General features: G+C 35.3%; 1 protein-coding gene across 3 annotated transcripts in view; it reads left to right on the top strand.

Annotated features, from left to right (window-relative positions):
- PPP4R4 (protein phosphatase 4 regulatory subunit 4) overlaps window positions 1–16,152 on the top strand; it is a 73,643-nt gene that overhangs the window by 42,621 nt on the left and 14,870 nt on the right. For all 3 annotated transcript variants that reach the window (XM_055717142.1, XM_055717141.1, XM_055717143.1), the window contains 7 exons: window positions 909–1,030; window positions 3,605–3,727; window positions 9,424–9,593; window positions 10,657–10,776; window positions 12,772–12,849; window positions 14,377–14,460; window positions 15,737–15,919. In XM_055717142.1, coding sequence (XP_055573117.1) covers window positions 909–1,030; window positions 3,605–3,727; window positions 9,424–9,593; window positions 10,657–10,776; window positions 12,772–12,849; window positions 14,377–14,460; window positions 15,737–15,919 — 880 coding nt within the window. The remainder of the gene's footprint in view (window positions 1–908; window positions 1,031–3,604; window positions 3,728–9,423; window positions 9,594–10,656; window positions 10,777–12,771; window positions 12,850–14,376; window positions 14,461–15,736; window positions 15,920–16,152) is intronic.

Raw genomic sequence — 16,152 nt, 5'->3', positions numbered from 1 at the left:
GTACCGAGTATGTCTTCCCTGTTCTTGTTGATAGTAGGGCTGCAGAAAAGCTCCTTCTAATCCCTTAAAGCAATCAGGAATCAGTTATACACTGGGGCATGGGAAATTATGCTGATTGGTTTCTTCTACAGAAGCTGTACTTTTGCTCCAAGAAGTGAATTTCTTTTCATCTTACTTGTGCCAGTCACCTTACTGCACAAATATTTGTGTCCAAGAGTATTTAACTCTTCCTTATTCACCTCTCTGATTAAACTCTGATTTCAAAGTCAGTCCCTAATAAATAGTGTTCTGCTGCCGATGTTTGAGTGGTGAGGACCATCACACACGCAGACACTGCTAGTAATTACCAAGGCAAAAAGAGAAGCAGAACCTGTTCCTTACTACTTTAAAACAAGCCTAAAAGCTAGTGTTTGGACTAATTAGGAAACCGTGTTTTCTCTGAGCAGTAGTTGCTTACCCTCTGTAAATAAGGAACATCTTTGGAGTGTAAGATTTCCAGACACTTCAGCATGACTCGCGTTTAATCATTTTGGCTGTGGAGCATTGCATTGAGCAGTTTCTACATGTTTGATCAGAAGAGTTTTCTTAGTGACACAGGGAAGTAGCTGACTCCTTTGTGTTTTTTCAGACTGCATTGTCTCTGGTTTATTTCAAGCTAATTTCAATGCCTTTTTGGGGATAAAGTTTCACATTTTAAACTTGCATGTTTCTTTGGCTGACAAAAAATAAAGGCCTCTGATTGCCTGGAAGTTTTTATTTTATTTTCATTTTCTTACAACTTTGTCGAGTTTTCATTCTTAGCCACCCAAAGAATTTCTAAATGAGTGTTTCAAGGAAGAATTCTGTTTTGCTGGAGCAATACTTTTTTCATTACATATTTTCTCTTGACTGCTTGACTCGCTTTGCAGGACAGAACTAACAAAAACTGTGGTGCTTCCTGAATTAGTAGAACTGGCAAGAGATGAGGGCAGCAGTGTACGCCTTGCAGCTTTTGAGACGTTAGTGAATCTGCTTGATATGTTTGATGCAGGTAAGCATTTAATTTAGGCTTACTAGCCCAGTTCTTAATGCTTTAATGGATCTTATAAATGTATTGAAATGCTTTTTGTTCCGTTTGCGTTCTTCAGACATTTCTGTTTTTATTTTGTTTATTGTTTTATCCTTTATATATTTCATGACTTGCAGTGCTTTATAGCACTTTTAAGGAAGGTGAACCAGTTGTCCCCAAAATCAGTTATCTTACTCCAAGTTTCTAATGTAATAAGGTTAAATGGAATGAGTAAAAGTACTGTATAAATGACGGGAATATTGGGTTGTTAGTATTCACTTAATGCTGTCAATACACAAAATACGAATGTTAGCTCAACAGATGCAATTGCTTGTATTTTTTTTGCTTTTAGCTAGGTTTTGCTTCTTAACTGAAGTAAAGCCAGTCCTGACTAAAGGCTGCAACCTGACTTCTGAGCTGAAGCACCCAGACTGGGGCAATGATATGATATTTGTGTGTGTATCAGTAAGTCTTGCAGGTTTTAACATCCAGTGTTATATGTCAAATACACTTGCAAATTTTGGAACAAAAAATATTCCTCCAAGTCCCATAAGCTGCAGTGCGCACAATTGATTGGTTTTAGAAGTACTAAGCATCATCAACTTCTATTTAAATTCCTTTAAACTTGCAGATATATGACACTGAAAGCTTTCTTCTTTGCAACGAGAAAGTATGTGTATTTAATAAAGCTTTTCTGTATTTAAAAGAGAAAATGTACATCCTTGTATCTTTCTCAGCATGCTTTATCTTTCCTCTAACGAACATGCGTATTTCATGCTTCTCCAGGTGTAGGGGTGAGTGTCTGTGTCTTCATATAAGGAAGGAGAAATTCTCTGTTCTTTATCCAGTTCTTTTGGCATAATGGTGGTGGATTACTTACAGTCATGGCTCTTGGGTTCTTGTTGCCAGTTCAGCTCAGCGTTGACCGGGACAAACTTTAGGACTGCTCCAGCACAGGGGAACATTCTGGGTGACTGCTGTGCCTTGTCCTCCAATCAACTGCTCCATCTAGATTTTTTCAGAGGGATGTAGAAGACAATAACAATCAGGTTTTCTGGCTCTGTATTGGTTGGTTCTCTGGTGTTGATTATTTGTGGGTTTTTTAGAACTGGAAATGTACAAAACAGCAAAGTACATGATGGATCATTGCTATAGTCTGTTTCAAAAAAATATTTTATATTGTTGATCGTTGCTCTCGCTGCTCATTATTTGCCACTTTGCTCTTTATACTGTCTTTTTCCAAACTCTCAGTTGTTTATCTTCATTAGCAACTCTGTATTTTGCACCACGTTTCTCACTCCTACTCCCATCTTACTGACTCTGCTACTCCTTCCTGATACATAAGTGAGGAGCAAATATTTACTGTGCAGGAACTTGGTGATGAATTACTAAAATACATGATTGCATATAAGCCATATGGAAGAGTACATAAAGAAATAAGATAATTTTGGGGAGAATACCATAAATGGAGTTTTTAGCAGTTAGTGCTTATATCAGTAAAGTATGATAGTAAGTTAATTTTCAAATTATTGAGCTTTTGCATTGATGCTAACAAGTTTGTGCTTCTCTTTGCACCTCCCAGTCTTCACTCCTCCCTCCCTCAATCGCTGTACCTACTGCTTTTAGCTGTTGAAAAAAGCTTAGAGAAAGCAATCAGGGATTGTTTGCAGATTTGTAAAGAATGTGTTTCTAGAAATTGGTTTTGTGTGGTTTTTAGGTTCATGGCTGAACTACAAAATGAACATTTTGAAGGTAGATGACCCGAAATTATATCCTAGGGTGTCTTTCTCACAGCATCAAGACATTTCTTCACGTTGACCTAAGTATTTTATTCGGCCATAATTATCTCCTGAGTTTTGGTCTTGATCTACAATTAAAAAATCCTAATCCCTTTAAAACTTGAACATTTTAAAATATGATGACTTTATTTAAAACAAGCCAAAGCACATAAATTTCTTTGACAATTTATTCCTTTATTTTATAAGGAGGCAGAGTGCTTGGATTTGGCTTTAATCTCTGAATGATTTAATTTCTTTCCTCTCTCCTTAATTATTTTTTTTCTCTGTGAATTTATTGTTTACTAAAAGATTTTCAATCTCCTCTTCTCAGTAGGTTGGAAAAATTCACTTCCAGTGTATCCAGATATTTCCTTTCCTGTCATGGTCATGTTTGGTCTTGATCTCCCTGTATTCCTACTATTGTAGGAAATCTTATTATAGGAGTATTGCAGTATTCTTTCTCTCCCTGTATCCTCGGTGAATGGAGAAGTTAGTGCCTGTTCATTTATTCTGTCTCAACCTTTAGTGGGGGAATGCCTTTTCGTTAAAAACAAACAACAAACAAAACAGGTAAGGTACTGAAATTTAGGACCTGAGTTATGGTAGTATGTTTGTCATTCTCCATACTTTCTGTTTTCTACCTCCAGTAAGTACCTGCCAAAAATAGTCCTGAGCATGTTAAATGATATTTTCATAACTTGTTATGGAAGTCTACTCTCTGTGCTTTATTTTAGATGTTGATAAATGGCTAACATTAAAAATGTCTTTTGTTTTTCAGATGATAGGAGTCAAACTGTCCTCCCCTTAGTGAAATCATTCTGCGAAAAATCCTTCAAAGCAGATGAATCTATCTTGGTTTCTTTATCATTCCATTTAGGGAAACTGTGTAATGGTTTATATGGTATGATTTAATGTTCCTTTAAAAAACATCTTAAAAATTAGGGAAGACTGGAGAATTTGAAGCCCTTGAAAAATATCCAGATTTGAATGTATCAAATGAAATGATTGTTAGGGAAGGAAAGATGGAAGTAAAACTCTGAAATCATCTATTGCGTAACTATTGGGTTTTGTAAATTTCCTTTTTGGGTCTCCATCTGTTTATTTTTTCTTTTTTTTGTTTAGACAGGGACAGAGGTTTTTGTTTAGAGAGGGACAGAGTTGTTTGTTTAGACAAGGTCAGAGAGGAAATGTGGTGGTTTGTGTTTATTGGTTTGACTGATTTGTTTTGACTCCTTCTTGTATATTCTAGAGCTTATGAGTTGGATGACTAAACTCTTGAAACTAGAAACCTTTGAAAACGCAGTATGATATTGACTGTGTATGTTCACTTCTGTGCTTGATACCCTTTTTGAGGCACCGCACAGAGGTGGCCCATAAGGAACTTCGGGGGAGGAAGGAGACCTAATGGCATGTGGATTCCCAGCTGCAGCTGAGGCCAAATCTGTACCTACAATTGTGGTTTTCACCTAAGCGCAGCAGATCTTTCCTTGATAATTCTGCCCACCACATACCCTCTACACAGAGCTTACCTGGGGAGGGACAACACAGAATCATGGATTTATATTGTAGAAAATTTCTTCCTAGACTCTTAAACCCTTTGATCTTTCTTATGGATCTTTAAAATTTTCATGTTAGAGACTGTCAAAGGGACCATTGCCTCACTACAAATAACTTGAAAGGGCTGTTCCACATGTCAAACTGTTATTTACAGAGATACAGAGCTACGGCAGTCCATACTGGTTTTATCGTGTCTTCCCAGTCATCTTTTCTCTAGGCTGAATAACTTAATGGCCCATTTCTCTTCACTTCTGAATGCTGTCTAGCAAGTTCATATTTTTCTTGAAGTGTTACACCTTGGCAGAGGTGAGCAAAGTGAAAGGGTTGCTTCATGGGTCTTCCCAGCTGTATTGCTCTTTGCATTTTTCAGTATGAAAATCTGTCCCCCCTTTTTATTTTTCCAATAGTTTGACAGTATTTGTTCAAGGGCACTTTTGGTTTTTTTGTTTTGGGTTTTTTCGGGGTTTTTTTTGGTTTGGTTTGGTTTTTTACATAAGTATGACAGCTAGTCTCTCTCTTTCCTGGTCTTGTGCTGGTGATATGGATGTGGCGAAGCATGGTACCTTACCTTTGTCCTAATGGAATAATAGTCTAAAGTTTTAAGACCATGTATCCAGTTTCTGAAGTTAATTTTAAACTCTATCTTGTGAAGAGTAAACAGTCCTCTTCCTAGGTTGATGCTATCAGAATATTTAATAAGCCAAGTCTCTAATCCAACATCTCAAAAAACCAATGAAAATACCAAATAGCACCAGAACTAGGATAGACCTTTCTTTATACATTTGCCTAATCTTGTCAGTGAGCCATGGGTAACTTTTAACTGTTTTTCTAAGCAGTTTTGCATCATCTTTGTAGTTTTTCATCTCTTGTCGCGACGGAGGGAAGACGCAGTCGCTCAATATGAGTGATCAGCAGACTTCGTTTATTGTCTCTTACAGTCACCTTTTATGCCTTCTTATAATTAGCTCATACATATTACAAAAGTTAAGCTCATTATTGGTTAGTTGCCTAAATACCAAGCCCGCCCCTTGTTTCTCTTCTGTAGTTATCTGTTCCCACCTGCAACATTCTTTTCCCACCAAAATCTTCCTGTTACTGTGTAACAAGAGCAGCCAAAGACAGTTATTTTTGCTTTACTTCAGATAAGCTGAGAGCAATGTGCATTTTTGTCCAGCCAGCTGGACTATGTCTATGTGACCCTTTTCAGCTAGCCAGTTATCCACAATTCCCCCGTTTTTATTTTGGGCGACATAGGCTTGGTTGACCATTTTCAATAACAGCATTTTAACACAGGAAAATACACAGCCAACTTATAAAATCTCAGTTCAGAAGTATAATTCCAGAAATACTTGAAAAATAAAGTTAGCTTGAAGCTTTAATTTAGATGCTCTTTCTGTTCCAGTGATATAAAAAGTTTAAAAAATTCAAAGGTAATTTTAAAGTTCTGAACATGGACTAATGCAAGCTCAAAACCCCAAAAGAAACCAAACTGATGTTTGACTAGGAATATTTGCAAATATTTTAGTGGAAAATCCCTGACCATTAACAATTTTTTGTCCAAATAACAACTGCCCTTATGCAACCAACCAGTCCATACATTTTCTGAAGAATACCTCATTGATATCAAAGAATTAACAAAGGGAAAAAATTAGTTTTAAGCTATATACATTCATAAGTGGATTTTTCAATAGTTACATACAGATTTACACACTAAGCCATAATGGCTTGTAGGTGATACACACAAGAATAGTACGTTGCTTATCTGTCTGAATGTCTATGCTAAATTTGACAACTGTGCCACAAGCCAAGCCTACATGGGTGCTGTATGTTATGCACGTTCCTTAACAAACAGAAGTATAATAGACAAATTCCCAAGACCTAGTCCCCAACCTAATTATATTATTTTATAGCCAATTAAGGAAAATAACACAAATGTGCATATCTGCATGTGCACACACCTTTTAGTTCAGAACCAATCTGTGATAAAAGGCCTTAGCCTTATGGCATCATCGAATCTTAACGAGTACAGTAATTAAAAATGCAGTCTTACTGTAAGGGCGATTTATGCTGACATTCCCTCAAATGCTACACGTGAGTATTTCTCACTCAACTGCCTCAAGTTAAAATAGTAGTATTTGTTAATATGTATTAAAAAAAATCATTAATTCTCTACAATAGCAGTTGACTTCCATAACACTATGTAAGCAAAAGAGGCCTAAGATGGGTTTTCTGAATACTAACAATTTATTTTAGACTGTCTAAACTCAGGTCTTGAAAGATTTCACTCTGCCAGACATAGAAACACTGTTGCACTCCAGTTGTGATATCCCTTTTCCCAAGTTGTCACATGCACATCTCGCTCAAGCAACATTATTGTCAAAGTTTCTCTCTGCTACATAAAAGCATGTTGCACTTGTAGATATAAAAGACAGCACCCTTACTTAGATTATTACCTTATTACCTCATAACTCTTAGTATACCTTGTATCTCTGATTTCATCACTTCAAAAATTCACCAGAAGCAGATAAAACCACAGCCTCAGACTAAACTACACCTTAACTGCTGATTCAAATAAAGGCATTCTCTTCAGATATGCCTAATGCTTACAAATAGTGTTGGCTGGTTTTGATCAAGAAACTATTATTACAATAATGATCAAAAATAATAATCCCGTTTGCAAAATGCCTTTAAGCCAGCCTCCTAGTCCCAACCAATTTCCACATTCAGAATACAGCATAAATACAGAATACAGAATAAATTATCTCCATCAAGGCAAAAAGGCTTCTTTTTAAACACAGAAATGTTTGCTAGTTCAAGGCAGAAACCCATTTCTTGTAGGTGACATCTGAAGCTTTTTTTTTTTTTTTTTTTTTTTTTTTTTTTTTTTTTTTTTTTTTTTTTTTTTTTTTTGGTGGGATTGTAATCAAGTCCGTATTTTTCCTTGAGAAGCTTAAGCTGTTCCTCTTGTTTCAGGAGTGTTTCCAACTCTGATTTGTCGACTAGGTCCATATTTCCCAAAGATATCATACATTTCCTCCGCTGTGATTTCATACGGCAGGTTCCGAATATAAAGGATCCGATTGACCTCTGGGGGCAGCCAGATGTTAGCTCGCTTGGCCGCTTGCATTGCCATGGCGCCGATCGGAGCGGGGGGGGTGGAGGGGGGGGGGGTGCAGCCTCGGAGAGAAACCGCGGCCGGGAAGGGGCCTGCCGGGCCGCGCCGCCGCTCGCCGCTGCCGCGGGGGTCCCGGATGCTATCCCATACGCTAATAACCCGAGTAATTCCTTTTTACAATCTATGTCCCGAACGCTCCGCTTTTCTAAAAAGCCTTTGAGCAAATTATACGCCGCTTGTCTGTTCATACCTCTATTTGTGCACAATTGCAGCCTTTGCAGACTTCGGCGGCGCGTAGCAGGCGGGCCAGCCTCTATAGGTGCTCCCGGGCGCGGGGAAGATATCCCTTTCGCCTCCTGCGCTGCTTACAGGACCGCACTCAACTTCTCCGCCGACCGTGGCTCCCGGACTCCGCTATCGGGTCGCCGGGTCCGGACTCCGCTATCGGGTCGCCGGTCCTATGTCCTCTGGTCCCTGTTCGGGCGCCATTTGTCGCGACGGAGGGAAGACGCAGTCGCTCAATATGAGTGATCAGCAGACTTCGTTTATTGTCTCTTACAGTCACCTTTTATGCCTTCTTATAATTAGCTCATACATATTACAAAAGTTAAGCTCATTATTGGTTAGTTGCCTAAATACCAAGCCCGCCCCTTGTTTCTCTTCTGTAGTTATCTGTTCCCACCTGCAACATTCTTTTCCCACCAAAATCTTCCTGTTACTGTGTAACAAGAGCAGCCAAAGACAGTTATTTTTGCTTTACTTCAGATAAGCTGAGAGCAATGTGCATTTTTGTCCAGCCAGCTGGACTATGTCTATGTGACCCTTTTCAGCTAGCCAGTTATCCACAATCTCTCTTTCCTGAGCCCTTATTTTGCTTGTGAATAACGTGACCTTTACTGCATCTTTTGTATTCAGAGGACCTGTAATCCAGTACTAGAAGGAAATGGAATATATTTGACAAGTTTTGCTTTTGCCATGTTGGCTGCCACTCATTTTCTTACTTTCTTTTCAGTATTTACAAGTAGATTTTTTTAATTATTATTCCAGTTTTTTTGAAAAACATGAAAGTAATCTGACCGATCTCTTATTATGTGACTTGTCCTTCCCCTCTCCAACTGTTAAATATCAGTACCACTTTTCTATTCTGATATCTCACTTATTTAAGATTTCAGCAGCTAGTACTTTAAATAGTTTTGAATACTGGAATGAAGCACATCTGACCCTGCACATTTTGAAAAACTGGTTTAAGTATTTACCAACCTGTCCCTTCTCTACTTAAAGCTTAAATCTTTGTCACTGATATTAATTATACTGAGTCTGATGATACTAGTGGAATTTGAGAAAGAAAATAAAAGCATTAAGCATTTCAACCTTCTTGGTACCAATCACTGATAGCTTTCTTTTCTCTCTTCAGTAGAAAACTGCCTTTCATTGATTGTTCTCTTATTAGTAATGTATTTATAAAATGACTTGTAATTTTCGAAGTCATCTTGTTAGTTGCATTCCATTTTTTCTGAGTTTTCTAATTTTATTCTTACACCTCTTTGTTATCTGTAGCAACATGACCTTATTTTTCAACTTTCTACAGGCATGCATTCTTCATATGGCTGAGTTCCATAAAGATTTTAATCAAGAAGAAATCAGTCTTAGAGGAACAAACATACATATTCATAATCCTGCAGTTAATGTTCTGAGTATTTCAATAACTATATGGACAGAAATTAAGATTCACTCTCTTATAGTTAGATGTTATTTTTATGTGATCACTTTTTCTGTATAATGTATGCTGATGATACTCTACTGAGATGAGGCAGGAGGTGGCATAAAGATCGACATATTTGATAGATTTGTAAATGAGATTTGTTTGGGCCATTATTAATAGCATTTGTAATGAAGAAAGTAATTTTTTTTATTATTATTTTTAGGCATTTTTACTCCTGAACAGCATTTACGGTTTTTGGAATTTTATAAGAAGCTTTCCACACTGGGTTTACAGCAGGAAAATGGCCACAATGATAATCAACTACAACTTCAAACTCTGGAACAGGAAAAGAAGTATATTTCAGTGAGGAAGAATTGTGCTTACAATTTTCCAGTAAGCAACATTAATTTCAGGTTAAATAATTTGTGTCATGCCTATAGTTCACTAAATAGGACTACATGAATGATAGAGAAGTTATTCCCAATTGTGCCTTGTTAGCTAGATTCTAGCTCTCCTCTGGAAAGCTCAAGTTGATGGCTTAAAGTAGAGCTTCTCCAAAAGAGTTACCAGAAAAGATTCCTCGTTCCATAGCCTCAGAAAATTATTGGGAACTTTTGACTTGGAGAGTGTTGTTCTAAGAGGTTACTGGTCTCATTTTTTTCCTACACATTTTCTCCAAACCGTTACCACAAGGGCTTTGAGAAAATGGCTGTGAGAATCCCTGGTTTCAAACTGCTCAGAGCTAGGTTTTTGCATTTGCTGTCAACCATGGTATTCCAGGGAGTTGAAGATTGAATCTGAACGGTTAGATTCATGTTTTAGTAATATTCCTGTCTGAATACAGAAAGTCTTTTCAAGTTTATGTGATGTCTTTAAACTTGCCATTCATGTTTCTGTAAATCTACTTTGTATTTCAACATTCTGCATTTATATTTAAAGAAAACATGTTTGTACGGAGAGCCAGTAGACAGTTATTTTTATTCTACCTTTTAAAGACAAGCACCCTGTAGGTAGGTAGACATCTGTTGGTTCATTTGAGCAAAACCAAGGTATGTACACACATAATTATGTTGAAATTCAGATGCTCGCTTTGCTGCTTGCTAAAATGTTTCTTGTTTTTGAAGTCTCCAGTTGCAGCTTCCACTAGTGTACAGGAACATTAACGATATTTATACAACTAAGGTGTTTTTATGTTGTGGTTTTAAGTTATGTCATCAGAAGAAAATCCTGCAGTGTGTCTGGAAGATATGTAAATTCAGTTTAGTTCTCAACTCCAGAACTTGTCTGGCACCTGTGTTTTGACATGGCCATCAGAAATGACACACCTTCTCTTTAAAATCACAACCTGTTATCTCCCAAGTGTCTTGCTTGTTGTACCTCAATGTTTTCACCTAGTAATCTTCGATAATGTGGTCCTTTAGCTATACAGTTAATAAAGGAATTTATCTTTCCACAGGCTATGATCGTTTTTGTGGATCCAAAGAACTTCCATTTAGAACTGTATTCTATATTCTTCTGCCTTTGTCATGACCCTGAGGTTCCTGTCAGATATACTATGGCCATAAGCTTCTATGAAGTAAGTCTACAACAGTTCTTTGTTAGTACTTTTTATACTAGTAAAATAATACTAGTAAATTTATATTTTTTAAAAAAAATAAATTTATAAAATTTATAAAATTGTATTTTATTATAAAATTTAATTTATAAATTTTAGTGAATTTAGTAAAATTATACTAGTAAAATAATAAAAATACTTTTTTTTAATAAAATCTTTTTATTTTATGCCGTTTTCTGCTTTAAGCCTGTTTGTGACTATTTAACCAAAATAAAAAGACTTGAGAAAACCTGTTGAAATGATTTAGTTTTTCAGAAGTGTTCAATCCCTTCTAGCCTGTATTTGTACATGTGTATGTATATGTTAGTCTAAGTTGTGTGACATTTGGCTACAAGAGCCTACTCCTAGGCGAGATTTTAAGGAGCAAAAGCTAGAAGAAACTTATAATGGTTTAGTACCACAAACATAAGCAATTGTAGTAATTACAATATTTGAAGGCTTTCAATGCTATTAGAAAGCAATGAGGAAAAAGGGAGAAAGGAACTTGCCATTTCTGGTCTTGAAAACCTTCTTTAGAACTGTACAGTTTGCTACTATGCTTGTGTTCTGTGGAATATATTTACATGAATCAAATCTAAGTTAAATGCTTAATTTAATATGAAACTGCTTGGAAATTTGTGCAGATGTAAAGGCATATGTATTCTTATTATTCCATCCAGTTTACATTAAGTTCCACTGTATTATTTTTGTAAAATTTAAAAAATGTACAACTGCATAGATATTATTCACTGTATGGGGTGAATTCTGAAAATGAAGATGAACTCTTTCCTGATTGCAGTAACCCATATAGGGAGACCTTCAAGATTTTCATAGTGTTTTACTCGAGCTAGCCTTTTATCTCACTTTGTTGCTGGGGGAATTAGTAAGTTAACCAACTTCTGAAAGCATTTAAATCACTAGTAGAGGCATAAATGAAGCTAAGGTGGCTTTATTTCCACCATTTTAATAAATTTCCCATTCTCATTACCTGTTGATGACTTGTCTTAATGAACAATAATGCAAAGTAATTGTTGAAATTGTAAAGCTAGCATCTAATTCTATGTAATATTTTGTGTTAGGTGTATAACACTTTTAAGGTACTGTCTAAATATAAGCAAAGTATTTTAACTGATTTAAAAAAAAACCAACACTGTATAGTTATACCTTGATCTGAATATACATTTAGTGCTGGTTGATTTAATTTTAACACCATAACTAGGCAACCAATGACAGCCAAAAATGAGTAGTTTATGGCATTAACTGCAAGGTGGATTACTTTTTGTTAAATAAACTCCTGTGGCCATTTCCTTAAAGTTTTGTCTTGATTGGAAGCAAGCTTTTATTTTTGCTTGGCATATATAAACAAAGAAAACTATTAAAAAGCATCATCTAAATATTCTGTATGGAAAAAATCTCATTCCTCATATTTTTCTCATATTTGCTATAAAAACTTTTTAACAGTGTGGAGACTGCTGGTGGTTTTTTTAGAAATTTATATGTGACTTATGAATCAGAGTAAAAAAAAACAACCAGAGAACTAAGGAATGAAAACTTCAGATGAAAAGGTTAGGGAGACTTAAAATTCAGCACAGGCTAAGCCTATTTTTATATTTTATCTTCTGTAAATTATATAGCAGGCTGACTATTCACTCTCCAAAGGAGTATAAAGTACAACATTTGATTATTCTAGAAGGAATTTTTCTAGCCTTGCAGTGCAGTCTTAAAAGTTTTTGGTAAATGTGAAATAGAGTTAATTCTAAAAGTATGTTTCATGGATAGGTAACAGGCCTGTTTCTTTGTATAAGCATATTTTTAATGTGATCCATGGGAAAGTGTACAGCTTTAGAAGGCTGATATTAAACAATTGTTCTGCATCCCTTCTTCATGCTTGCTGTAAATAAGCACATGTAATATAGTTGTTGTAGTGCCATGGAAGTAAAGAATGTTTCACCTTGCTATCTCATTGTCATTTTTTAGGTTGCTAAGCTTTTAAATTCTGGTGTATATGCAATACATAAAGAACTGGTTACCCTATTACAGGATGAGTCACTGGAGGTAATATACTTTTATTGGAACTTTCTTTTGCTTGTTACATTGAGGCAGATTATCTTGATGTTTGATAACTGCAATAACACGGTACAGTAACTGTTTGAAATGATAAACAGCTTTTACTTCTGTTTCACAGATGCTTCATAAAGATGCCAGCCTTCTGTGAATAAAAAGGAGGAAAATAGAAAGGTGTTTGAATTTAGTAAACCCACAGTGAATTTATTAGCTTTTAAAAATAATCGCTCTAAATTCTTTTAATTGTTCCATTATTTATTAGCGTACAAGTTCTATGGAAAGATTTGGTTTTCATACTATATTAAAATAGTCATTGATAACATTCCAGTTATTTGCTTTGTTTTATTTTCATTTATGGACTTGAAGAGGAGATGAAAAAGATGTGTGTGGTTCAAAGATCGAGATTTATAGAAAGAGTTTCAGTCCAAGATCTGGTACAGAATCTGTGAGTGTTTATAGGACACTTTAACTCAGTTTCAACCTGTGTAAAACATGAATCACTTCGCTATATTGCAGACAATATAGTCAGACTTTTTTGGATTGAAAAAAAGACAAATATTTATGTTTGAGACAGAAATCACCATTTCCTCTGATACCACTTATTCCAATATTCATCTTTTTTGTTTTCTGTGTAGGATCTTTAGATGTGGCATAGAAAAATGAGCTTTGCTTTCAGGTTTTTCTTTTGGTTCCCTTTGTTAGACATTTTCAAGGAAATTAAAAGTGTTCATAGCATATCTACTTATTGTTTATGAAATTCTGACCCGTCTTAAAAGATTTCTCATACTGAACACCTGAAAGCTGAGACTGAGCAGCTGGTCATTTTGAAAAATTCCTTGGTAATAATAATAAATACTAAATAATAAAAAGTACTCGGTGCTTTGTCTTACACACCACCTCAGGCAGAATTGGTGCCAAAAATATTTAATTATGTACTTTTCTAGTCTAGTTTCAAGTAGTACAATATTTGAAAACAACATTTGAAAGTATGGTTATTCTATTAATAGAAGATATATATTCTATTTTCATTTATCTACTGGAGTTTTTTGTAAAGCAAGAAAAATTGCTTTTAAGATTCAGCTGACAAATACATATATGAAAACATTCCTTGTGTTTGCCAAGGCTTTTACTTAACTGTCTATGAAATACAGATCTTTCTTCAGTATGAATGTACATTTTCAAATATTGTTTGCTGTGAATAGTTTAGAAAGCACTGACTGTGGTATTCACTTAGATCAAAACTATAGTTTGTTTTCTTAAACTGAAATTTAAGATAAATTTAATTAAGTGTGTACTTAGTAAGGAAGGTATTACTTAATACACTAAAACATCAATTTTAAATCCCAGTCCTCATCAATGCAAATGTATTTAATCTCATTCTTTTTCTTTCTTTTTTTTTTTTACATGGATATGAGAGAACAGTAACGTAAGAGGTGTCAGCAGGGATATGTTGGTGAGAGATAAAAATCGTGTCAAGTTAATATATAGACCTCATTCATGCAGCTTTTCTTTAAATAGGTGTTAGATGCCCTGGCAGGTCACCTTCCTGAAATCCTTGAACTAATGACTAATGGAGGAGAAAACAGTGGATCCGAAAGCAAGGTGAGTATTCTCAGGGTTTTTATATTTTTTTTATTTGCTTTCTAATGAAGGTAGTAACAAAGTTGTTCAGGCATATATTGTATGAAAAGGCTTAGATAGTTAGTTTCTGCTTTGGAAAAATATAAAATTTCTGTGCTGTTTTGACTTTTTGTTGACATTATAATTTTTTAAAGTAAAAAGAAAAGGTTTTGAAAGTTCAGACTTTTTTCTAATTAACCAGAGATTTGCTGAAATAGATCACATTTTGAAATATAATATTTAAGTCAACACAAAAGTTGGTTTCATGCTGAAGATGTGATAGCTAATACCTAAATATTATTTTTTAAAAAATATAGGCAACTGCCAATGGTTGCTGTTTTCAGACACAGCTTCTGCTAGAAGCAAATCTATTGCCTGAAGTATAGGCACTGAATTATGACTTAGGAGATCTATATTCAGCTCCCAACTTTGCTGATTTAATTGTATGAACCACTGAACAACATTTTATTCAATAACTCCTCACCTGTAAAATGGCATGTTGAAAGACCACCTGTTGCTTCAGGATGCTGCTTTGAGCATGCTTCCTAAATGTATAGAGAAATTGAGATATTACAACATAAGAACTAAATCAATTTATTTTCATGTATGGACAAAAGCTGAGAGTGTAATTTTAAAATGGGAATCTGTTGGATGTTTATAGCTGTAAATGTATATAACTGCAATGTCAAGTGTGGCAGTCTGTTTCATTTTGCTTAGTGCTAAAGAGAGTTTAGCTTGGCTACTATAAAGTTTTGCTTCCTACTGAAAAAAGATATATAATTCCTGCTAAAATTAATCAGGGAGCTGGGAAGAATAAATGCAAAAACTGAGAGGCTAGAAGGAAAATGGGGTTTATTTGGTTCGAGAAAAAGACTGGGGAGGGGTGTTATGATGGTCTTCATAGCTATAAAAGAGTATTATGAAGAGAACAGTGATCAGTTTTTCTTTGTCAGGAAGAGGGTTGGAAATGCAAGTGTATTTAATCAGGTATTGGAATAGCTTTTTGACTAGTTAAGTGGAATTTACCGCTTAGGGGAGATTGCTTAATCCCGATCGTTAATTTTTTGTAAGAAAAAGTTAAACTAATATCTGCTGAAAATGATCACAGCATAGCTGATCCTGTCTGAGGAGAGTAATTAATTGACCCCTTAAAATCTCTTTCCTTCTTACATTGTTGTGATGTACTTTTTACGCATAGTAACACAGCATACAGCTAGAAGATGTAAAATTATTTTCATGTTTATATTTTTATTTCTAGTTATTGTCTATTCCTGACTTGATTCCTGCATTAACGACAGCAGAACAGAGGGCAGCAACTTCTTTAAAATGGAGAACTCACGAGAAGTTACTGCAAAAATATGCATGTCTCCCTCATGTCATATCAAGTGATCAGATTTATTACCGTTTTCTTCACAGAATGTTGACAATCATTTTGACAAATGTGAGCCTGCCTGTCTCTTTCACATTGTTTTTTATCTGTTTATGCTATTTAGAACAATGGCTGCCAGATATTTGCTATGTGTAGTACTTAAATATATCAGGGTCTTAAAGTACTGTTTCTCATTGCATGTGGTATATCAGGTTGGGTTTTTTTTATATGACTGAGAAATTGCTCTGAGAACTAACCCCCATTTGAGGAACAAAATTGGATTGACAGATTGTCATGTTTTTCCT

The sequence above is a fragment of the Falco cherrug genome, chromosome 7 (genome assembly GCF_023634085.1).
Source record: "Falco cherrug isolate bFalChe1 chromosome 7, bFalChe1.pri, whole genome shotgun sequence".
NCBI lineage: Eukaryota > Metazoa > Chordata > Aves > Falconiformes > Falconidae > Falco > Falco cherrug.
The sequence above is the reverse complement of the archived record's forward strand: the minus strand, read 5'-3'. Positions and strand labels throughout refer to the sequence as shown.